This window comes from Malaclemys terrapin, chromosome 9 (genome assembly GCF_027887155.1).
Source record: "Malaclemys terrapin pileata isolate rMalTer1 chromosome 9, rMalTer1.hap1, whole genome shotgun sequence".
In the NCBI taxonomy this organism is placed as follows: domain Eukaryota; kingdom Metazoa; phylum Chordata; order Testudines; family Emydidae; genus Malaclemys; species Malaclemys terrapin.
Genome location: NC_071513.1, coordinates 69,852,971 through 69,878,350, shown reverse-complemented (window position 1 = coordinate 69,878,350; position 25,380 = coordinate 69,852,971). Strand labels below are relative to the sequence as shown.

The following is a 25,380-nucleotide window of genomic DNA, read 5'->3' as shown; positions in this document are numbered from 1 at the left end:
CCCAATCCCACCACTGCTCCCTTCCCCAGGCCAGCCATGGGACCCTCTCTGCGTTTGCCCCTCCCCTACTGCGCCGCACTCAGCCAATCAGCGGCCGCCTTTCCCCCAGCGCGCTTTCTCTTCCGGCCTTTCCCTCTCCTCCCCCCCCCCCCCTTTGCAGCCGGTGACAGCTCGGAGCGAAGTCTCGCGAGAGCTAGGCAGCAGAGCCCCCACCCCCTCGCCCGCCCTCCCCGCCGTGCTCCTCCCCGCGCCCCTCCTGCCGCCGCGGCCGGATCTGTCTCAGGGGTGGGGGGGCGCTTGGCCCTGCGCACTGAGCGATGTTTGTCCGCCATCGCGGCGGACGAGGGTGAAGGAAACGCCGCCGCCGCCGCCGCTGGAGATAGGGGCCTGCGCCACCGCCGCCCAGAACCCCCCGTAGCCGCCTCCCTCCTCCCCGCCCCGCACACCCCGGGGGCCGCCGCCCGGAGTGAAGGTCGCCAGGGGCTCCTGCCCGGGGTCTCCCCGTAGCCCCCCCTCACCCCGCAGGAGGCGCCGCTCGAGCCGGGTCCGAAGATGTCGAACCTGAGCAAGGGGACGGGCAGCCGGAAGGACACCAAGATGCGGATCCGAGCTTTCCCCGTGAGTACCCGGGCACCGGTTCCGCGCCAGGCCCCGGCCTCCGCCCGGCCGCAGGCCCCGCAGCCGCCCGGTCTGTCACCCTGCGCCCCGCGGGGGGCGGGCTGGGGGCGAGGGGGAGAAACTCCGGGGATGCGGGGGAGGGCAGGGAAAGGAGTTGGGGGCTGGGGAGCCGGGGAGAGGAGGATGACACGCTCTGTGCCCCCATCTGTTATCAGCACAATGGAACCTGTCACCGCGGCCAAGCGGGGGAGGAAGGACCGGGACTAGGGGACGGTGGCACGGGTGCTGACTGGGGGGACGGTGGCACGGGTGCTGACTGGGGGGACGGTGGCACGGGTGCTGACTGGGACTTGGGAACGGTTACACGGGTACTTACTGGGGACTGGGACTGGGGGGGGCGGCGGCACGGGTACTCCCTGGGGACTGGGACCGGGGGGGGGGCACGGGCACTCACTGGGGACTGGGACCGGCACTGGGGGGAGGAAGGGGCAGTGGCGGCATGGGCACTCACTGGGGACTGGGACTGGCACTCGGGGCGGCGGCATGGGCACTCATGGGGGACTGGGACCAGGACTGAGGGGTGAGTGAGGTGGCAGCATGGGCATTTGCTTGGGGGAGAGGGGAGACAGCGGAAGCACTTACTGAGGGGGCCGGCACGAGCACTTACTGGGGACTGGCAGCAGGACAGGGGATTGGCTGCATAGGCATTTACTGGGGACTGGGGTTGTGGGTGGTGGTACTGGTGCTCAGTGGGGCGGCGGTGGCACAGGCACTGGAGACTTGGACTGAGGGACAGGGGGCAGCACGGGCACTCACTGGGCATGAGAACTTGGGGGGGCACATTACAGACACTGGTGATTGGGGGCCAGCGGCACAGGCACTTACAGGGGATTGGGGGAGTGCACATTACAGATGGTTGGGGGGGACCCTCCATCACAGCAAGAAGCATGCAGAGGAACCTGCACTGGTGGTGGTTCTTCCCTCTCATAACCTATGCAAATATGCTATGAAAATATATTTAATGCAGTTTCCAATGAAAGGCTCTCAGACAAGGAATCAGAAGTTATAGATGTATGTAAACAAAATAAGGAGTTTTATAAATCCATCTTTGGGCTAGTTTTTCTGCATATGGGAGACTTCATGTTGCAGGGATTTTAGGTCAGATGGTAAAATGTCAGGTGACATGAAGAGTTGGTAGCAACATAGCCTCTGTGTAACTTTCATAGGATTGTTTCATATATCCAGCTGTGAGATTACCAGCCACTTTAGTTACTGAGTGAATGGGCCTAGTTATTAACTTATACTGCCATAAATCTGTGCTGGTGCTTCGACAGTTTCTTCAGTTGAAGGTTAGAGCACATGAATGTGAAGACTGCTGTTAATGGTTTCTAGCATTACAAGAAATATGAAAACTTCAGTCATCGTTCGTGATTTCCTGCAAGTAAGTGTGTGTGTGTGTGTCACACACACACACGTTAAAAAGGAGACGCTCTGTTGAGTCATTGGCTTTTAGTGTTTATCATAACTTTTGATGTTACACCTGATCCAGGTAGCCAGTGGCAAACAATTCATATGTGTTGCCTTCACATATAAACTGGACATACCTGTTCACATCAGTTCACCAGCACATAATATGGCAGAGGACTTGCTTAGCCAAAATTCTTGCCAATGAAGTTGAGAATTTTAAGACTTCTTTAAATTGCTGGAACTTTTCATTTAGGACTCTGACTCAACTGGACAGCTTCCCTCTTAACCACTACTTCTAATCAACAATAATTCTTTACGTTGAACAGTGAATGTCAAAGGAAGGAGCAGTGTGTACTGTGTATTAAAAGACTAGACTGTTTTAAGTGATCTATGGCCGGTGATCTCCAAAGAAATTATTTTTTTTAATACACTCTTATAATAGGAGGTTTATGCATTGAATTAGAACTTTTGGAGGTATAGAAAAATAATAATTGGTTGGCTGAAACAGCCTTAGACAGCTTGTATACATAGAGCAGTGGGTCTCAAACTTTTTTACTGGTGACCCCTTCCACATTGCAAGCCTCTGAGTGTGACCCCCTATGTAAATTAAACACCCTTTTAAATATATTTAACACCATTATAAATGCTGGAGACAAGCGGGGTTTGGCGTAGAGGTAGGTTGACAGCTCGCAACCCCCCATGTAATGATCTTGTGACCCCCTGAGGGGTCCCGACCCCCAGTTTGAGAACCCCTGCCGTAGAGCGACTATCATAAAACTTAATAGTGATAAAAATTGTGCATCTATTTTACAGCAAACTACTCTTGTACAATAAAAGTTTTCTGGCAATCTTTTAAAATTTGGCTAATAGGATCCATGTATAAAATCTCTTTATATATGTAGATGAGGGTAAACGAACAAGGGTAAATTCAATGATTAGAATAAACATTATTTTGCATTTTATTTTTTGACAGCTCTTTTAACTGAGCATATAAAATGCTGTTCGTGGGTGAAGAATGTTCACACGGAGCCCTGCTCTCATAAATGCTGAGAATGCTTGATTTTTTTTTTACCCCTCAAACTGCTTCTTGTTAGCATTGTTTTAATTTTTCCTTTTGAGTTGTTTAAAGAATTGATTACAGTTATTTCACAAAAGTTATCTAATTATGTTCCTTAAAAATTAATACATTAATGTATATATTGACATCAAGGCCTCCAAACTCCAAAGTAGAAGCTGACGTCTGTTGATAGTATTTTTCAGGTTTTGATATGTAAAATACATTTCCTTTTTTGCAACCAAACCCAGTCAAAAATTCATGAAGGATTTCTAACTGAAAAAAGAACATGTAAGTGAATGACAGCTTTTAAGTGTTTACTGTCATGCGAGTAATTACAAGAGAGAAAAGTTATCACACTCTCCAAAAACTATAACCCCAGTTTTCTAAAGATGTAGGCACGTGTGTAATTTGCTCAATTGACTTCAGTGGACTCTTCATGTAAATGAAGTTACATGTGTTTTCAAGACTGGGACCTGTATTTAGTATTTACATTCATATCTGGTTACTGTTCTCTCTTTTCACCTTCTCCAAGTCTGATGCATCATTCTTAGTTTTGAATTGTTAATATTGCTAGTGTTGTGCCATTTCTATGTTCTCTGTTTGTTTGTCTTATATCTTCAGCAGTATTACATCTCCATTTCCTTCATTTTGTTTCAGTTTTTAATGTGGGAATAAATATTTACTATTCCATTATCTGGAAAAGGTAACCTTGTTGGACAAGTAAGGTTCCTGAAATCTAGCAATGTCATGGTTACTCCCTAATGATGGCCATGGCCCTTCATATTCTGTACTTATCTATAACATTTTTAGCATTTCTTTCCTATAATAAACATGGGTGAATGATAATGGAAAGGTGTACAATAATTTTGCACTTTTCTTTTCAAATTGTTATGTTTTTGCTGTTTGTTCATATATGAATTAAAAATAGCACAAGTGTAAACACAGTGTTAAAAACTTGCTCAATCACAAATGCTCTACCTAAGAATCATTATTTTATTGCAAAGTTACTTTTCTTCACAGTTTTTTTTTAGTTTCTTGTAATTAAGGAGTGTAGAAACACACATTGGTGCAAATGCCCCTCCATAGAAATGTCCTTCAGTATTAACCAGCTGCTGGTATACAGAATCTCACTGACTCTGCTTTTCCTTCCCTCAAGGGCAGTGGCAGAGGGTATGTCTACACTGCAATTAAAAACTTGCCACCAGCCTATGATAGCTCACTTGCGCTCATGGGGCTTGGGCTAAGAGGCTGTTTAATTGTGGTGTAGACTTTCAGGGCGTCTACACTTACCTCCGGAGCGATCGATCCAGCAGGGGTTGATTTATCGCGTCTAGTGAAGATGCGATAAATCGACCACTGAGCGCTCTCCCGTTGACTCCGGTACTCCGCCCGAACGAGGAGTGTAGGCGGAGTCGACGGGGGAGCGTCAGCAGTCGACCTACCGCAATGAAGACACCGCAGTAAGTAGATCTAAGTACGTTGACTTCAGCTACGTTATTCACGTAGCTGAAGTTGCATAACTTAGATCGATTTCCCCTTTCCCCCTTCCCCCCCAGCGTAGACCAGGTCTCAGGCTTGGCTGGAGCCTGGGCTTTAGGAGCCTGGGCTTTAGGACCCTGTGAAGCAGGAGGGTCCCAGAGCCCAGGCTGCCACCCGAACATCTACACCACAATTAAACAGTTCCTATGTTTGCACTGCAGTTAGACACTCATGACTGGCCTGTGCCAGTTGACGGCCTCCCAGGGCTTGGCTAAAGGGCTGTTCAGTTGCAGTGTGGATAGGCTCAGGCTGCAGGTTGAGCTCTGGGACCCTTCCACCTCACAGGATCGTAGAGCTCCAGCCCAAGCCCAAATGTCTGCACCCCAGTTAAAAAGCTCCCACGACCCCAAGTCAGCTGGCACAGGCCAGCCGGGGGTGTCTAATTGCAGATAGACAGACTCTTAGGCTACGTCCTCACTACGGGGGGAGGAAGATCGATTTAAGATACGCAAATTCAGCTACGCGAATAGCGTAGCTGAATTCGACGTATCCGAGCCGACTTACGCCGCTATGAGGACAGCGGCAAATCGACCTTTATGGCTCCCCCGTCAATGGCGCTTACTCCTACCTGCGCTGGCGGAGTACAAGCGTCGATTCGGGGATCGATTGTCGCGTCCCGACGAGATGCGATAATTCAATCCCCGAGAGATCAATTTCTACCCGCCAATTCAGGCGGGTAGTGAAGACTTAGCCTTAGAGTACTTAAGAATCTAGAGGCTGACGTGGGCTGGCTATTCAGTAGTCAGAAGCAGTCAATGACTAGAATTCCTTGAGCGGTATACCACCCTTCCTATTCACAATAGAAAGAAATAAGTTTGTGTGGTCGGTTTAACTCTGACATTAAAAAAGGTGTTGATGCAACATTGTCTTGTTACATGCACATTACAGCATATGGGTATTTGAGTGTGGCTAGATTGTGGGATTAGGCCACCAAACAAACAAACAAACAAAAAAACAGATGGTTTAGGGCTCTTTCTTAATTTTACCTTTTGAAATTACTTAAATCTAGAAAGAGTAATGGAAATAACTTTTTATCATCTTGTTACTAAAGTTCTGTATATTGCATTAGGTATACAACGGTTACTTTAAGGTTGTACAATGAAATAATCTTGTGTATGACTTTCAGGAGTACAGAGCCTGTACAATAATGCCATTTTCAAAAATATAACAAGATAGTCTTAACACTTAAAATATGTACCTATACACACACCTTTCAGCATCAATAATTCAGCTATAAAAATTTGGAGATGAAACTTGGCATAGGGTTTAAATAAACTCTGCAAGTTTTTTTCAACAAATCTCTTTAATTTGTCAGCTCTCTGTTACATGGAAGCCAGGAAAACTCTCACTGCAATGGATGTTCAAGTCAGTTTTATTAGACATGTTAAATGTGGCAAGTGATTAATTCATAATATTATGTTGTATATTGATAATAAAGAATGTCTGTACATTAACTATATTTTGTAAACATTGTTCACATTTGAGGGACTAAAACAGTGCCTTTGCAGAGTAATATGTCTGCTGCACAAAACACACACTGAAGTTCTAGTTATTTTCCCAAAATAAAGGAAGGAGTTATATTTTTTTTTGCCATCTTTTACCCTCTTGTTAAAGTACTATAGCGTTCTTGTGTTGCGTTTCTCTACTCAAGTCACAATGGGCCAGTTGTTGCTGGCTAAAGGACAATTTAAAAAGCTCTCAAACAACAAATATCATTTTAACATGATTTAGTTGACCTGTGTGGATGGAGCAAAAGCATGCTAGTTCTGTCTTTAAAACTTTGTTAGAGATGAGTCAGTGCAGGCCTCACTTTACTGCAGCTACATTTGAACTATTTTGTGGAGACTTTTGACCAGTGAAGATAAAGGCCATGAGTGTATACTGAAGTGTCAGAATGTAGCGTATAAGACAAAATAGCCTTAATATATCCAATTCTATAAGTTTCTTGTGAAAATACATTGAGCTAACAACAAGAAGTTTTATAAATTTACACAAATAACCTGACTTTAAGAGCTGTTAGATGGACTCTCACCAAGGATTCTTATTACTTGTATCACAAGAAATTAACTTTCATCTACAAGAAATTGGTTGGTTAGATCAGTCTGACTTGAAGCGAGTTATTGTATTTGTTTATATATCATATTTTGTCAATGCTTTTGACCATCTTAATTTCCTGTAGAGCTCTTTCTTATTTTTGGATAATCCTACAAAATATTTTTCTGCCAACCCCCAGAATGTAACCAGCTATTTATGTACGCTGTTATTGCAACAATAAATACAGGGCTACTTTAAAGATTTCTGGAGAGGGTTAGAGAGATCCCATACATGTGTGTTATGTAAAATGAGTCTATTTAAATATACCCCAAACTGTAAACTGATGCATTTTATATGGAATGGATAGGATAGTTATGTTCACTTTGCCCAACCTTCTTTTGCATACGTGTAGCCTGGCTGCTTGTTCCTTTCAACCCCAGTGATCAGCTTACATTAGTTTTAAGTTTTCCAAGCTATTGTTGCAGAGCAAAGCGAGAGTGGCTTAATTTTTGTATTTAAAAAATAAAGAAGGCTGATAGTCTCATTAACACTCCTACATTCTCCAAATCAGAGTGGCTGGTACCTGTGGCCTTTGCATGGCTGAAAGAAAACTCTACTTCTGGGAGCATTAGCTTCTTTTATGGCTTGTTTTGACCCTGGGAGGTAGAGGGGGGTACATGGTGTACCTTGAAGTGAAATTAAAATTTACATTAGCTATCATAATGTTTGGATCCGTCCAAGCATTAAAGAAGTTGCTTTAACGTCTGTAGATTCACATGGATGAGTCTGAGCCGAGATTTCAGAAAGAACCTGGATAATTTGTTGAACTAGTCTAAAACTGTGAGTATTCAGGTGGCAGAAGCTGTTACTGGTGTATTAACATTTAGGGCATTCTACACATACACAGCTGCAGCGCATCTCCCGTCGGCATAATAAAACCACCTCCATAGGCGGCAGTAGCTATGTCAGCGGGAGAAGCTCTCCTGCTGACATAGCACTGTCCATGCTGGCGCTTACATTGGTGTAACTTACGTAGCTCATAGGGGTGGTTTATTCACACCCCGAGTGACATAAATTAGTGTAGACATAGCCTTAGACTCATAGTACGTGTTCTCTGTGGTGTGCATTTTGGGATGGGGTGAAGGGAGAAAGGAAAGATGGTTTGTCATACGTTTGTTCAGCTCCAAATAAATGAATTAATTTCAACATAATGACTGGTACTATTCACTTCAGACCATATGGTTAAATAAACATATCACATCAGTGCCTTTGTGAGCGTATGCTATATTTCACAGTCACAAGCCATATTTTTATAAAAGCAAATTAGCCTTTAGCCCATAATAAAATATGTAGTAATAAGTTGGATATTCATCAGTTAAGTTTCACTGTAACACATTTAGGGCTTTGAAATTAAAAAAAACAACAAAAAACCCCCCCAAAGCTGCAACGTTATTTACCATGTTGAAAAGAAATGGGCATTGTTTTGGAAAATTCCCATTTAACAATGGTATACATTCTTTAATGTGAAAATCTTCTTAAATTTTACCTAATCGTGAACATTGAAAGAACATCACTAGTTTTAGTTAATATTTCAGATTAAATGGTGGCATGGAGTTGAACAGGTTGGACTGTGAAAACTAGCCATCTGTTCATTTTCACCGCGTTTTAGGTGTTTGAGTTGATAAAGGTGTGCTAATACTAATTTTAGAATTTTTACAAGAAATGTGTATTCCTCCACCCCCCCCCCCTCCAATTCTATGACCATACTATGTGTCTAGCTGTGGTGACTGTCATCAGATCTTTCAAGATAGGCAGGGACAAGTCTATTCAGCCCTTACATGGAAGAGTTTCAAGGCGATTCCCAAGTCTTATAGGTGTTGGTGATTTAGCAGTACTTCTCTCTGAGGGCCTGGTCTTGATAGGTATTGGGTACCCATGATTCCAGCTAAGTTGGTACTGAATTAAATACCTCAGCATGGTGTTGGAAAGCACCTTGCTGCTGCTGGAGGTTACTACCATCTTTTAAATGAGATGGAAAAACAAAAGAGCTTGGCCATTTGTGATTGGTAAAAATTCCTTGGCAGTCTTTGCAAGAGAAGGAGACAACACTAGTATTCAGGCCAAATTTTAGTTTAGGTGATTAAATTACTTTTTCAGTGGATTTGGTGGTATTTGTTTTCTGTTGAACTGTTGTGTAGTTTAACTGCTGTTAAGCAGTGACCGACCCCCTTTTAATATATATGGAGATATACTTATCTCATAGAACTGGAAGGGACCCTGAAAGGTCATCGAGTCCAGCCCCCTGCCTTCACTAGCAGGACCAAGTACTGATTTTGCCCCAGATCCCTAAGTGGCCCCCTCAAGGATTGAACTCACAACCCTGGGTTTAGCAGGCCAAAGCTCAAACCACTGACCTATCCCTCCCCCCCCCCTTTTGTCCTAGGTGTATCTGCATCAATGGTGGATGAATGAGTTAAATGAGAATTGCTTTATAACTTATGCAGGATGGAAGATGCTATATAATTGTAAGACCTTTTAGATGAAGGTTGCATATATTACTGGTTTCTCTGAAAAAATACTATTTCATTTTTGTGTGGTGTTTCATTTGTTAATTGCTTCCTTCAGATGATGCAGCCTGGAACATTTTTAATAATCTATAGGGATGTGAGTATAGGCTCTTGATTTAATGTAAAATAAAATTTTTGAAGCTTTCTAATTAGTAGACTTGTCCATCTATGCTCCCTCTAAAGGAAGCAGGTGGTTTTTAGTAGTTTAAGGTTCTATTTTGCTTGTGGGACTTACATTTTTAAATTAAGCTACAGGTAGTAGAGTTAGGACTGTCTTTACTTTTTTGAGTTTTCAGGATACAGAAAACGAAGAGCTCCATAAAACTGTAGTTTGGGTCTGACTTCCACGTGTTAGCAGATTGTTAGTGACAGTCTTGTCTTCTTGATCTTTATTTTTGGAAAAACGGGAAAAGGATCTACAAATAAATTTAACTTTGCAGCAATTTGAAAATGTCTGGAGGAGGACCAAAACCTGAGCTATATATATAACTAATTAAGGACAACTATTGCAAAACCATATCAGTAGTACCTCACTATATATAAGCTAAAAAGGAGTCATAAATGCTGGAGAGAATTTGGAGGAATAGAGACCTTCTGCACATGTGGCAGGGATGCCCTAAGATAATAGATTTTTGGAGGAAAATAACAAATAGAAATTTCAAAATAACTGAAGTTAGCCAATCCACCGAACCCATAATGGTTCTATTTTAGGTCACAGACCGAAGGAGCTTATTGATTTGCGGATTGCTCTCATGGTTATGGGATATTGACTCACTGACTGCTATCAGTGAAGTGTGTTAGCTTCTTTTTGGAAAAGGACTGATCCTCCCAGAATTAGTGGAATGGGGAGAAACAAGGTATGGGAAAGCATTGCAATAGAAAAAAATGACAGCTTTATGCTAGGATGAAGTAGATTTTATAATGTATAATTGCTCTCTTTGGAATTTAATCAAAATAAATATTCAGGTAATATGAAGATGTACATTCTGGAGAATAAGCAGAAGTGGATCAGGGCAGATTTTTGTATGTGGTAGCTAGTTATGAATTATATGATTTATGGGGTGGGGGGAAATAAGGGAAAAAATTCCAGGGGACTGTGTGTATAATCATGAGAAGATGGAATCACTTTTTTTTATTAGGACAATGTATGCTGCAAAATTGATTAGACTCTTTAAATTGCTATTCATGTTGTTGCTGGTTACAGGCCTGAAGTCTTTTTGATACTTTGACCGTAAAATAAGGTGGAATTAGGAGAGGTGAGAGATGTAAATTGTTTATAGTTCTGGTTAAGATTTATTATACTTGTGTGGAAATATGGAATGCAGAGCGAATCTTTACTGCACCTCTACCCCGATATAACGCGACCCGATATAACACAAATTTGGATATAACAAGGTAAAGCAGGGCTCCAGGGGGATCAAAGCAAGTTCGATATAACGTGGTTTCACCTATAACGTGGTAAGATTTTTTTGGCTCCCAAGGACAGCGTTATATCTGGGTAGAGGTGTATTTGTAGTCTCAGTTTAAGATATGTGCAATACAAAACTGACAGTCTTCCTTATGTCTCACATTAGTTTGAACCTAAAAGGGGTTTTGTTTAAGTAGTCCATTGCAGCTCTTCACATTCACTCTTCCAGTCTAGAGTATTGACGTGCTAGTGTTTTCTGCCCCCCCCCCCCCCCACACACACACAACTGGCTGTTGTTGTTTTTTTTACTTGTGGTGGGAGGGATGGGAGAAACTTTGATGCTTGTGAATTTGGGAGAAAATTGGAACTAAGATTAGTGAGGGTAGATGCCCTGTAAACGTTCTCGTACAACTCTTAATTCATTGCTTTCTTCCTATGTTGTTCCAATGCTAGGGTTTTCCAGGCAATGCTTCCTGTGTGCCAAAAATTATGGTAAATATGTTAAATATAGGAGAGAAAAAAGAAAAAATGTTACCATAGTGCACCAATATAGATTATGCACAAAATTCTAAATGTATTACAACTCTCTTCAAACAAAGTGGAAAAGTAGGCCTTTTTTGTCCCTTTTAGGCCTCTCTCCTAAAACTCATTGCGGTATTGTGGGGTTATCATGAGAAAAAAATAGTTGTCTTCAAGCCCAGAAGCATTTCTTTTCCCTTATGTTTCTTCTTTTGGAATGCTGTTATAATCTTTGTAAGTTTCCCATCTACATTGGTGTGTTCTTGGAACACTTCCTTTTGATCTTGATATATTCTGTTTAACATCTATATAACAATTTTAAAATATTAATCATTTAACCTATTTGTAAATTCACTTTTTTTTTTAATCATATGGGAACATTTCTAGTGGGGTTTAGATTGAAATTGGTTATTGGGAGGGTATTTAGTATTGTGGCTCAAGGAAACTTTGAATTAGAGCTAAAAGGCTGATGAACTAATGAATTAAGTTCGGAAGAGGGTACCTCTGAGTAGAGTTGGTGTCTTCCCATGCCCCAATTTCTCTGGAAATAATATTTTTCCTTCTCCTACTAGTTCCCAACTAAGACTTTGCAATATAGCATCTGCATCATGCTCTAAAGTGAGTATCTTTTTAATGTCTGAGCTTTTGTAGTAATCAATAGACATGAGCTGGCAAAAAGGAGAAATTAATGATCTCTGCCTACGGTGTGTAAAATCAGTTAACTATTTTTTTTTCTTAGTGAGTATTGCCTTAAAAATGTCTATTTAAAGAAAATTTGTCAGAACAGATCTTGAAATATACATAATCATTTTATTCTAAGTCAGGATTCTTGGGATGGATTTGGGAAGCCCTACATCAGTGGCTCTCAACCTTTCCAGCCTACTGTACCCCTTTCAGGACTCAGATTTATCTTCTATACCCCCTTAAAAACTACTTGCTTACAAAATCAGACATAAAAATACAAAAGTGTTACAGCACACTATTACTGAAAAATTGCTTACTTTCTCACTTTTACCATATAATTATAAAATCAATTGGAATATATATATAGAGAGAGCAGTATAAACAAGTTGTCTGCATGAAATTTTAGTTTGTACTGACTTTGCTAGTGCTTGTTATGTTGCCTGTTACAAAACTAGGCAAATATCTAGATGAGTTGATGTACCCCCTGGAAGACCTCTGTGTGCACCCAGGCCTGCACAACCCTTTTGCATCAGCTAATCTCCCATTATTTCATTACAAATATTTATAACAAACATTGGTTCTAGAGCAGTTCTTCATCCGTGTCTCTCAGATTGATTTAGGATACCACATCTACAACTCTGAAGTACTTTGTGTACCACTGTCATAACTTTAATCAGTGTAGTTATAATAGATCCCTATTCTAATATACTCAAGTTGTGATATGTGGGGAGAGAGAGAGAGAGAGAAACTGCTGCTCTGTATATTTAGCATTAAATGGTACTAGAAATATTTACCAAAGCTAAGATGGGGAGACACAAGTTCAGGTCCCTGCCCTGCCTGATTCAGATCATTCTCTCCCAATTGCTCTGAAGGCTGAAATGTAGTGCCACTTATTTGAACAGGTGCACTTTATCTGTTACAGTAATTACAGGGAAAACTGTTGTATGGAATGTCATCTGAAATACTTTGAATCCCTACACAAGGATTTTCAGAGGAGCCTAGGGCAGTTAGGTACTCAGATCCCATTGAGGTTGATGGATAATTCCAATAAGTAGTTAATTTAGGTAAATGATTTTTTATGGTTAGATCAGGGGTCGGCAACCTCTGGCACGCGGCTTGCCAGGGTAAGCACCCGTCACAGGCCAATGGGGGCTACGGGAAGCAACACGGGCCGAAGGATGTGCTGACCACCGCTTCTTGCAGCCCCCATTGGCCTGGAGTGACGAACCGCGGCCAGTGGGAGCTGCGATTGGCCGAACCTGCCGACCTTGCAGGTAAACAAACTGGCCCGGCTTGTCAGGGTGCTTACCCTGGTGAGCTGCGTGCCAGCGGTTGCCGACCCCTGGGTTAGATTCTGATACTCGTACAGCACCTTATTCAATGAGTAGTTCCAATGACTTCAGCATTGCCTAAGGTGGTATTGAGTGTGAGTAAGGGTATCTGAATCTATATAATGAGTAAAAGGAATTAATAAATATAAGTAGTAAAAGGAATCTTCAAAGCAGTTGATAAAATACTGTACCTGTCACTGTTTCATAATCTCTTTAGTGCATGTAGTTGATGCTGTTATAACAGTGGGGCTGACGCAATAGCTGCACAATAAAGTTTGTTAATTTGGCGTTAGGGTTACTGAAGTGATGTTTTCATCAACCCAAAGCCTCAATAAGATTGAAAAACAACGAAGCACCTACAGACCATCTTGCAAGTACATATTCTTATGTGCTTAACTAATCCTGTTCCTATTGACTTTAGTGGCGCAGGATCATGCCCTAACTCTCAGATCTATCTACCACCTCTGCCAGAATGACCATTAAATTGTGCTCACATGTCATGCATGTAAACATATTTCAACATGTAGATGAACATATACAGGAAGCCCAATTTGTGATTGCAAATAAGATGAAATTAATCCTCTTTCCTATTAGAACATATTGGAGATGAGTTTCAACATTGTAAGGTGTATCTATTCAAAACGTTTAATGTTTGTTTAGAAATTTAAGATCAATGTTAGTAGATTTTTACATTTAAACAACTTTAGTTACAGCAACTTTGAAATTCACATTTCTTGTACTTTCTAGTAGGAAAACTTTTTTTTAAGTCCTTGATATCTCTGAATTATCAAGGTGGTGATTTCCTAATTGAGTGTTTTTATTACATTTAAGACAGTACTTTAATGACTTACCTTTCTTTGTAATTAGAAACAATGATTATCTTTTAGTTCTCTTTTAAATAAACTGTTTTTGGAATTGTTGATGTTTGTGGCATGTGACAAAAGGACTTTCTTGCCTGCTTTGTCGCAAGTCTGAACTAGATTCCTCTTTCATAGATCAGTATATTGCAGTTTGTATTGTTTCATGATTCCGTTTTGTTCTATTTTGGGTGGAGGATGAGTAAGAGGAATTAGATATCACTATTTGCATTTGTTCTCCCAGTTCATTCAGGATGGATTAATTTTTCTTTTACTATGTAATTCTGAGCTCCCGGTAAACTATTTCCTGTCATTTTTAACTGATCACAAGCAAGGCAATTTACTTGAACTGAAGAGGCCAAGGCAGTGAGATGTGGCCTCCTATGTTAGCTATATCACATTTGTATTGGAGGTTGTTAGTTGGACCAGACAAAACACACAGTGCACCTTCCTGGATACAAACCACTTAATTCATCTCATACAACTCTTGCTAAATAAGAATCCAAGGATAGTTTCTGATTCTTCACTCTTCCCAAACCAAATTGCCATGCATACTGATGCACCAGGCTGACTGGATCTGCCTGCACTGGAGAAGTTTTCTAACCTGTTTTGAAACCAGTTTTATAAAACTGCTCAGGCTATTTTAAACCCCTGAATCTAGGTCTCTGCTTTGGCTCTAGCCAAGTTTTAAAATTAGGTTAGGTTGAGCTAGCTTTAAAATCAATTAGAACAATTCCACAGTATAGCCAGATCGCTCTCTCCCCCAAACAGATATTTTCGAAAATGAGCACTTTCATTATGGCCAGTCTATAATACATGCTAATCTTTTCTGACCTGAAACACTATGGCAATGACCACCATGAAAATGTGTCTAAATATTTGCTGCAATCCTTGGTTAATATTATAGGCAATGTCTGTATTTTAGGTTGTATAAGCATTTCCATTTCAAAGGGCCATTTGCAGTTTGGTATAACTTTCTCCAATTTTTGACTTTTGAGCTGAAACCTTCCGTATTTGATTTCTGATAGAGAGTCGCTTAATTTGAAAGCTTGAGCAAATTGGTTAAGCCATTTAAAAAAAAGTTACCAAAATATTGCAACTCTTTTGAACAGCTCTAGCACCTCAGTGTGAGGTGATAGGAGCTTGAAATTTAACAGGGAGATGGTGCCTAGTTTACAGTTATATTTTTTGGTGATCTGTTGAAGAGCCATTTATATTTGGCAGAATTATGACTTTATGTAGCACGTGCACTGACTTTGTGCAGAAATGAGAGATCGTTTGAAAAACATTTTTATTGGGATTGCAGAAAAGGAAGATGATAATAAAAATGAGAAATTATACGTACTATGATACTTCAGGATTTGTGTGGAATGAGGCAGGGCTCATTTGGAACCCAGGCCCATGAGGAGCACTGCCTCATTCAATGCAATATGTGAAAGTGGAAATGAGACAGGGATTCACAGTACACTGTCCAACTTCAGCAGTTCGAGGATGGTGTCCTTCAGAATGTTGCCTAATTCACCAACTGACATGTATGTGTTCTGGGGAAAATAAATAGTAAGATCCAGATTAGAACAAAGCATACACACAAGGGGCGGAATTAAGGTTGTCGTAAAGAAACTACGATATTCACTGATTTCAAGTGCTTCATGAAGCAACCTTGTGTTGTGGTGGTTTTTATTTTTTTTTTTTTTTAGAGTCATAGGCGTTTGTTGGCATGAATCTTGGAACTGAAATTGGTGACCTGGTTTTGATTTATGCATTGAATTTCTAATTGGTGGTAGGCAGTATTTCATGTTTTTATCTGTAATGAAAGGAGTAAATTGTCCACAATAGATTTTGTAACTTTGCACCACAAATAATTGCATAGCAAAATTATGTGTTACTTCTGTTGTGATAATGTAATAAGTATTAGGGATGTACATACCATTTAAAAAGTTAACCATTTAAATGATTAAAAAATATTTTGTTTAAACGGTTAATTGATTAAAGGGCCAGCCTGCTAGGCTGCTCTGGCCGGCCGGCGCAGGGTTAACGGTTAAGGCGGGTTAACCGCTTAGACTAATGCTTACCGGTTAACCTTTCACATCCCTAATAAGTATACAAAGCAACAGAATTCTGATTCCATATAGGAGTAATACTGTTATACATAACACTTAAGTGATTTAATTTCTGACCCTGTGATGTGTATAATCCACTACATTTTAGAGAGGCATCGAAAAACTTATCCTTTCACAGTTGTGATATCCTGTGAAATGTGACCTTTGTTTTTTAAAGCATGCTGGTCTCAGTCTTTCTGTATTTGGTTAGAGATCTTTCAGCTTAAGATGGTATTTCGGTTGGTCACAAATATTTCATATTAAATATAAAATTAGTGATGGAAAAAGTGCTAGATTAACAGATGTGGAGGGAAGTCGTCTTTATTCACAGAATCAGACAGCATGGATAATAGCATTCTATGACTAGCTATTATTTATCAGTGCCTAAGGGCTGGCCAAGCATGGGACCCCACTATGCTACAGTATAAAATAGAACAGTGGTTCTCAAACTTGGGCTGCCGCTTGTTCAGGGAAAGCCCCTGGCAGGCCGGGCCAGTTTGTTTACCTGCCTTGTCCACAGGTTCGGCCAAAAGCGGTCCCACTGGCCGCGATTTGCTGCTCCAGGCCAATGGGGGCTGCAGGAAGTGGCGCGGGCTGAGGGACGTGCTGGCCGCCCTTCCTGCAGCCCCCATTGGCCTGCAGTGGTGAACCACGTCCAGTGGGAGCCGCGATCGGCTGAACCTGCGGACGCGGCAGGTAAACAAACCGGCCTGGCCCACCAGGGGCTTTCCCTGAACAAGCGGGGGCCCAAGTTTGAGAACCACTGGAGTAGAAAACAGTCCCTGCCCTGAAGATCTTACAATTTAAATAGACCATACAGATGCAGTGTGGGGGGGAAGGGTAGAACACATAAGCAGAGTGAACAATGTGATGGCAGCAATGACTAGGAATTCTGGGTGTCAGTTTAAATACAAAGTTGTTAATTTTCAAGAATAAGTTTTCAACTATAAAGAGCTGTTGAGTATATTAACTCTGTTTCTTTGATCGGTGAAGAATCGGTGACTGCTTTAATTTACAGTCAGAATTCAAACAAACCTGTAAAAACAATTATTTTCCTAGGAATTTACAAGACATTAAAATTGTGGGGGAAAATATAGAATGGCATAAAAATAGAACCTGAAATCCAGACTCATTACTTTCCTTCATTGCTTGACCTGTGTGTGTCAGTCTCATTCTGTTGGGGCCATTTCTAGAAGAGGAAGGATAGTTAAATTTCTGTTCATTTGTTTAAATTCTCAGTCTCCTAAATTTGTCAAAAACACTGCCAGATAAGGATATGGTTTAAAGCCTATTTTATATGGGGCACTGAATACTGTTAGATGATGTCAAGTATCAGAGAGGAGCCGTGTTAGTCTGAATCTGTAAAAAGCAACAGAGGGTCCTGTGGCACCTTGAAGATCCACAAACCTGGAAATCCTGGACGCCCCATCATCTCGGGCATTGGCACTCTCACTGAAGGACTGTCTGGATATGTGGACTCCCTACTCAGACCCTACGCCACCAGCACTCCCAGCTATTTCTGTGACACCACAGATTTCCTGAGAAAACTACAATGCATTGGTGACCTCCCAGAAAACACCATCCTAGCCACCATGGATGTAGAGGCTCTCTACACAAACATCCCATTCTGTTAGGCTTAAAGGTGCCACAGGACCCTCTTTTGTTAGATGATGAAACTCCAGCCAGCTTTGCGTGTTAGAAAATTTCTTCTGACTCTGTCTGTATCTTGTTGCTGTTGCCCTTTAATTTAATCTTTTAAATTGGAAAGAATTGTCCCCTCTCCATTAAGTCTTTGCAAAACGCTGTTGCAACTCACCCTACTGTTTAATTTAAAAGAACCCACCTCCCTTCAATCTTCCATCCTCAAACTGTCTAAGAAATGGGTTCTGAAAAGCCCTCACAAGCAACAATGATTTAGTTTTTATTTTTCATTTGAAAGCTAATATAGTGCACAAATTGAACTCTACAACCAAACAGCAATTCATTATTTTAAAACATTTACATCAACAGTTTAAGTAAATCTATCAATGCGAGGGAGGGAATGAGCAAGGAAGAACATTGGGGGCTGATTCTTCACTCAGAATTGCTAGTGTGGATCAGTGAGCACCCTTTTGTTGTCAGGGGTCTGCTCTAGTGGATCAAATTGCAGAATCAGGGCTTTAATTTTTTAATAAAACATATATGCCAGCTCTTATCCAAGGATCTCAATCTAGATCTCAGAAGTACATAAATGTTCTTATGACATCACAAACTAATTTTGTCTCTCTTGACTACCATAGTGGAACTTTCAGTATGTTTGTTTTTATGGAGACAGTTTTTGTTACAGCTGTCTTTAGAAAAATATTTTCATTTTATTTAAAAATTTTCATTTGTGACAGCCTCACAAGCTAAACAACCCAGAGGTAACCATTCATTGACATTCTTATTTAGTTTTCAGGAAGCAAATATTGGCCAGTGTAAGGTCCTACGTATTTTGTGCAAAAGTTTAAACAGAGCTTTTTAACAGGGGGGAAAACCGTAAGACTCTTCTTGCTAAAACTTATGTACAAAACTTATTCACTGCTGCAATACATAGTCATTTAAGTTCTTAGAAAGCTTTGGTTTGCTAGAAAACCATTGCTGCAAAGCAAGTCAACTATTTTTGATGTCTGAGTAGGGGATAATATTCTCTTAATTTGTCATGATAAAACTTCAGCAAACCCATTTCCTAAAATTTATTCAAGTGCTGCTGCTACTTGAAAGAGAGAGATAATTAATTGAAGGAGAATATGAAGCTACACCAAAAGATGGAATATTTAATATTAAATATTAAAAAGTAATATATTTCAAATATTCTTTGTGATAGCTTTGTAAAGTTGTCTTCTATAGCTTGAAATTTCCTGGCATTTCCCTTCTGCAGTTCTCTGAAGTGGCCCCAGTATGTGAGTTATGATTAGAGCAGGGGGTTGTTTACATTTATATTTAGTGAATTAGAGGCAGAAAAGGATAAAATAGCAAGTTCTAATTTTAATCCCAGTCCCAGCAAAAAATAGAAAATTAAAGTTGACAGAATTTATTATCCCTATTATAAGGAAGGACTTTTACTCAAGGTAATTCCTCAGTCCCAAAAAGAATGGAAAGGGGGGTGAAGACCTGTTCAGATATTGAACATCTTTATACAACATTGAAAGTTCAGAATGAGCACTTTGGCCCCTATATGTCCTCCCTCAGCTCAGGTGACTGATTTGCAGGCTTCAATTTGAAGGATGCTTCTTTTCATTTGGACATTCATCCTGCTCACAAAAAGTTCCTGCAGGTCACAGTGGGCCAGGAGCACTTTGAATACAGGGTGCACCCGTTCAGCCTCTCCATGGCGTCAGATTATTTACAAAAGGTATTGTGGTGATGGCTACATACCTCTGTAGACAGGGGAGATGGATATTCCTTACCTGGACAATTGGCTGCTCATTGGTTCGTCGTACCAGGAGGTACAAGCAACAGTCACTACCACAATTTAACTCTTTGATTCCCGTCATTTTGGACAAGTCCATATTAACACCTGCACAAACCATACAATTAATCGGGTGGACCTGAACTTAGACACAGGGGGACCTGCTTACCTCTGAACCAATTCCTGGCCATGAGGGATCTCATCAGCCAGCTTCATCTCGGCCCTCAGACTACAGCCCAATCCTGCCTGGTTCTGGCCACTTGGAGGTATGCACTTATGTCACCCCATTGACATGATTGCATCTACAATGTCTCTCGATCTGCAAATTCCAGGGCCTACTGTCCCAAAATGAGGGCAATGTGAAGCACCCCAGTCCAGCACCCTACATCTGGCAGCATAGCTTTAGGATGGATAATGAGCGTAGAACAAGCCTTCTTTCAAGACGTTTGAGCCATCCTCCAGAACAGCAGGAGACTCACTGTGGGAAAATGCACTGCTCTCCCTTTCATGCCAGCAGCATCACTTCCTATTGAGGTCCCAGGTATCGCTCCCCTACTGGAGTATCTTCTTTTGCTAAAGACACCTGGCTTGTTGATCAGCTCCCTATGAGTACGTTTGGCAGCTCTGAGCTCTTTCCAGTCCCTGATGAAAAGCTGCCCTGTTTTTACTCATCCCTCTATCACAAAGTTATAAGGACATTTTCTCTAGCTTTGAAACCAGTTCCTGCTTGGGATCTGAACTTCATTCTTTCTGCTGTCCTTTTGAACTTTTAGCCCCTTGTTTCCTTCTGCACCTTTCTTTGAAGATCACCTTCTGATAGCTGTTATCTCTGCTAGAAGGGTAGGGAAACTTGGAGCCCTTATGATAGACCCACCTTACACAGTGTTTCACAAGGGCAAGGTTTCTTTAGGTCTACATCCTAAGTTCATACTTAAGGTGCCTTTTGACCAGGCTATATACCTACTAGTGTTTTATGCTAAATCTCACTGAAGCATGGAGAAGGCAAGACTCCATACCCTAGACATATACAGGGTTCTTGCCTTCTTTTTGCAAAGAACAACTCCTTTTCGGAAATCTCCAGGGTTGTTCGTTGCTGTTGCCGAGAAAATGAAAAGGAAAGCTATCTCTTCCCAAAGACCGTCTAAGTGGATAGTCTCTTGCATTTCTCTCTCATATAATGTTATGAAAGCCCCTCCTCCTCAAACTGTCAGGCCCGTGCTACGATAGCTCAAGTGGTTCCAGTAGCTTCCTTACAGGGAATTCCCCTCTCTGAGATTTTCAGAGCAGCCACCTGGGGCTCTTTACACACTTTCACCAGGCATTATGCACTATTTCAAGCTTTGGACACAGATACCTCCTTTGGCTCAGCAATCCTCAACTCTGTGCAACCAGAAGGAGCCAGCAGCCAGCTTTCCTCACCGTGAAGAAGCATTTTCCTCCGCCCCTAGTTGTGCTACTGAAGACCTTTCCAGCTGAACTGCCTCCTTAATCTTGGAGGTCTCCATATTCATATTCTCAATGAATTCCCCATGATAGAGAATAATATTTGGTAAATACAGCCTGAGAGGTAGCAGGAGAAAGTAAATTTAAAAAAAAAAGATGTTTCTTCTATATCTTGACATGAGAAGAGGGAATGATCTGGAGCTACGAGAAGGGAGCTGTGGAAATTCCCACATCCCACTCTTGATAGGACATAAAACCAAGAAAATTCAAGAGGCTGAAAGTAACTGAGGGCATGTCTATACTGGGACACTCAAGAAAGTTAAGATGAGCCAACTAAAAGCTTGAAGCTAAAGTGCATTTAACTCCTATGTGGAGTTCTCATTCAGAAGTAAAGTGGCCTGCTTAGACAAGTCCTGAAATCTGAATACCCTAGATCAGTCAGACTAATTTCTGCATAAATATATACCTTGTCCTCTTAACTATGGCCAAAATTGGGGTTTAACATATCCAGTGGAAAATGCATGAGAACAAATGGCAAGAATCTCAAAATTGGGTTCCCAAGGCTTTTGAATAGTACACAACTTATCTGGATTCTGATCTCTTAAAAGGTTAATTGCAAAGAATTTCTCCTCCCATCGCCATCTTCAAAATATTAATATGTATTACTAAGTGATCCTATTTTTAATATAGTCTTGTTTATCTTTAAAATTTACATGTCTGACACTGACTCTCGTCTGAAGCCTAGTTGGTGCTAATGAAGTCCTGTTTTAGAGGACTTCATTAGGCAAACTAGAGATCTTTAAGTTTGTGCCCAAAGTGTCCACACAGGGAATTACAGTACAGCACTTTGGTGCATGCTGCAATTCACACCCTCTTAGTCTAAACTGCAGATCAGTGTAGGCATGCACAACTAGGGGAGGAGGAAAATGCTCCTTCCCAGTGAGGAAAACTGGCTGCTGGCTCCTTCTGGCAGCAGGCAGTGATTCACCTCTGCTCCCAACCCAGTGTTCATAAAGAGGGAAAAAATGTATGCTGCCCTGGCAATGAAGAATGAGGATTCTCTCCCAAAGGTGGAAGAGGAGAAGCTATGTACCTCGAAGACTCCCAAGAGGAAAAAAGGGTGGTGGTGGTCAGTGACTCCTTTCTAAGGGGGGGCGGAGACATCCATCTGATGGTCTGACCTGGCATCTCAGGGGTGTGCTGCCTGCCAGGGGCCCATATGACAAGTTACGGAAGGATTGCCAAGGATTCTGACCCACTACCCTATGTTGCTCATCCATGTGGGCACTAATGATTCTGTGAGGTATGACCCTGAGCAGATGAGAAGTGACAGCAGTGCTCTGGGAGTAAGGGTGAATGAGCTGTTGTGCAAATGGATTTCTCATCAATCGTTCAAGTCAATGCTAGGGGGCCAGGCAGAGACAAGACACATCCTGGCTACATAGATGGTATCGCCCGGAGGGCTTTGGTTTCCTTGACCGCAGGATGCTGTTCCAAGAAGGACTTCTGAGTAGAGGTGGGGTCTGCATATCTTGAATCAGTACCAGCTCTGCTGCTAACTCACTATGTAGCCTTTAAAAAGAATAGGAGTACTTGTGGCACCTTAGAGACTAACAAATTTATTAGAGCATAAGCTTTCGTGGACTACGGCCCACTTCTTCGGATGCATAGTCCAAAATTTTAAATTAACAATCCTTTTGATTCTGAAGATGCATCCGAAGAAGTGGGCTGTAGCCCATGAAAGCTTATGCTCTAATAAATTTGTTAGTCTCTAAGGTGCCACAAGTACTCCTGTTCTTTTTGCGGATACAGACTAACACGGCTGCTACTCTGAAACCTATGTAGCCTTTGACAACTCATGAAATTGCTGTTTCCCCATCTGTGCAATGAGGATATGTTCTGTAGGATTAAGTGTATTTGACGGTTGTTTGCTAAAACAGTGCTTCATCTGTTCTAAATACTTGTCATTTATATAGATATATATTTCTTCAACACTCACCACTGTGGTCATAGCCGTGTTATAATAAATTAGAAACAAATAATTCACTCATATGGATCACTGTTATGAGGTATGTCAATTAAAAGCTTGATTAAACAGGTGAGGCGTATACCATGGCCCAAGATTTGTCAGGTTGTATGTTAGGGTGGGTGATAACTGGAGTTGGTTGTTATATTTAGGGGGAAAACAAGAATTTTCTCCCTGTGGAATCAGGGTTGAATCCTATGACAATTTTTGAAGGAAAAAATGTCTTTTTTTTTTTTTTTTTTTTTTTTTTTTTAAGATGCCATTGACCATGTACTTGGAAAAATCATAGCAAAGGCTGTCTTTGACTCAGTGCAGTTAATCCCTACCAGTCTTGTCAACTCTTGTTGATCTAAGATTCTGATAAATGTCATAAATTTCAAATCGGAGAAATTTGACAGAAGCCATTACTGCTGTTTTCAAATTACAGTGGTTTCCAGCTAATTTTCTGGTAGCCAAAGTTCTTAATTCTGGAAAATACTCATTTCTTTTCTTCAATATTGCAGATGACCATGGATGAGAAATATGTAAACAGCATTTGGGATCTCCTGAAAAATGCGATCCAAGAGATCCAGCGTAAGAACAACAGTGGTCTCAGCTTTGAGGAACTGTATAGGAATGCATATACTATGGTGTTACATAAACATGGAGAAAAATTATACACTGGACTACGAGAAGTCGTCACTGAGCATCTCATAAACAAGGTATCTGACTAAACTAAATTTTAAATCAGTGTCTTTCTTACTGATATCTAAGATGAACACTGTATAATTGTGGTTTGTGACAAAAATCTAAATTTTGATACATTAGTTTGAAAACAATGTTTTTACTCATACATAATATCAGTTTAGGACTAATGTCACGCATAAGATGATCTTATGTTAGCGGTACCATTTATGTTTAAACTACTAATGAATAATGAAATGTACCAATTTAAATGTTTATGAATATGTGAATTAAGAAACCATTTTTAGTTGAATCATTATTGCATGAGCAATGAAAATAGGTATGTCTGCTAACCTGTTCATTTTTTTTTTTTATTTTTATTTTTTTTAAGTTCGTAGCTTTTTGATAGAATTGAGTGGCTTTCTTTGGTGAACTCTTTTCACTTACTAGTAGTAATAACCCCTTTTTTCAATCTGGGAACTAACTACATCCCAGAATAAGAACTTGCTTGTAATGGGCTTTGTTCATGAGCTAATGAAATAGTTGTGCTGGGATTACATTATATATAGAGAGTAGAGAGGCATTGGTCAATGCATAAAAGCAACTTGACAAAAAACATCCTGAACAGTCTGTCTCTTTAAATTTCAGTCTTTTCAAAACATTTAATTTAGTCCAAAATTTTAAATTAACAATCCTTTTGATTCTGAAGATAAAAGATATAAAGACCTTCCATCTCGCCTCAAGCCAGAGATTGGACCTCTATGGCTTTGTGTTGAAGAAAAGCAGTCACGTTTAGATCTGGCGTAGCTAGCTCACGTTAGCTAAACCCAGCCTTGACTTGACCTTTTTCTGAGTTGAAACAAGGCTGAAAACTTACTGCTCTAAAGAGATCCAGCACTTGTGGCAGAATCAAAGATGCAGCCTGGAGAACAGCTGCTTTTCCACTGTGCCCATTGTATATACTGACCCAGGCACTCGGGTAGAATCAGAGCCTATCATGCCCTTACTGCACAGTTTAGTGAGTTGCAGTAATCAGTGGACTGCTTCCCATTTTTGGTGGTTCTTTCATGTGAAGACGTTTTAAAGACTTTGCTCCAGACCACTTCAATCTAAAATATGCTTTAAATATATATTTTCTTACACTGTGTGAATGCAAGGACAGGTTGAGTATAAAGTGACCAAAGGATTTTGCACATATATGTCCTTTTATTGTAATATATTAATGCCTCAGAGATATTAATGAATTTGTCAAGACTAGTCATGTAACATGGTAAATGTCTGAGACTTTTAGTACTCTATGCCTGTAAACACCTCTGCATTATCATGGGCTTAGTGCTGTTTACAGCCTACGCTAGGTAACACACAGTAGCGCAATAATCTTTCACCTGGTTAGACATGAGGTCAAAATGAGTTTCTTGTGGTGGTCTGATCTCTCCTGCTCATTTATTTATTTATTTATTTATTTATTATGTATGTGTGTGTTTAAATAAAAGGAAAAAAAAAAAAAAAGAAGCCTACACATGTAGGAAAGCCCAGTTGTGATAATTGCCAGTGACTCTAAATAACACAAGTTGAGTAGAACTGAGGTATTGTAGTGCAGCTGTGAATGGGATGCTTATACAGTTTTTACCTGGAAAT

The 25,380-nt window shown here is 40.9% G+C and overlaps 1 protein-coding gene across 1 annotated transcript in view; it reads left to right on the top strand.

Annotated features, from left to right (window-relative positions):
- Positions 1 to 260: 260 nt before the first annotated feature.
- Positions 261 to 25,380, top strand: part of CUL3 (cullin 3) — a 102,662-nt gene continuing 77,542 nt past the window's right edge. Inside the window, exons 1-2 of the mRNA XM_054039468.1 lie at positions 261 to 618; positions 23,583 to 23,780. Of these exons, the coding sequence (XP_053895443.1) occupies positions 553 to 618; positions 23,583 to 23,780 (264 nt within the window). The 5' untranslated portion in view covers positions 261 to 552. The remainder of the gene's footprint in view (positions 619 to 23,582; positions 23,781 to 25,380) is intronic.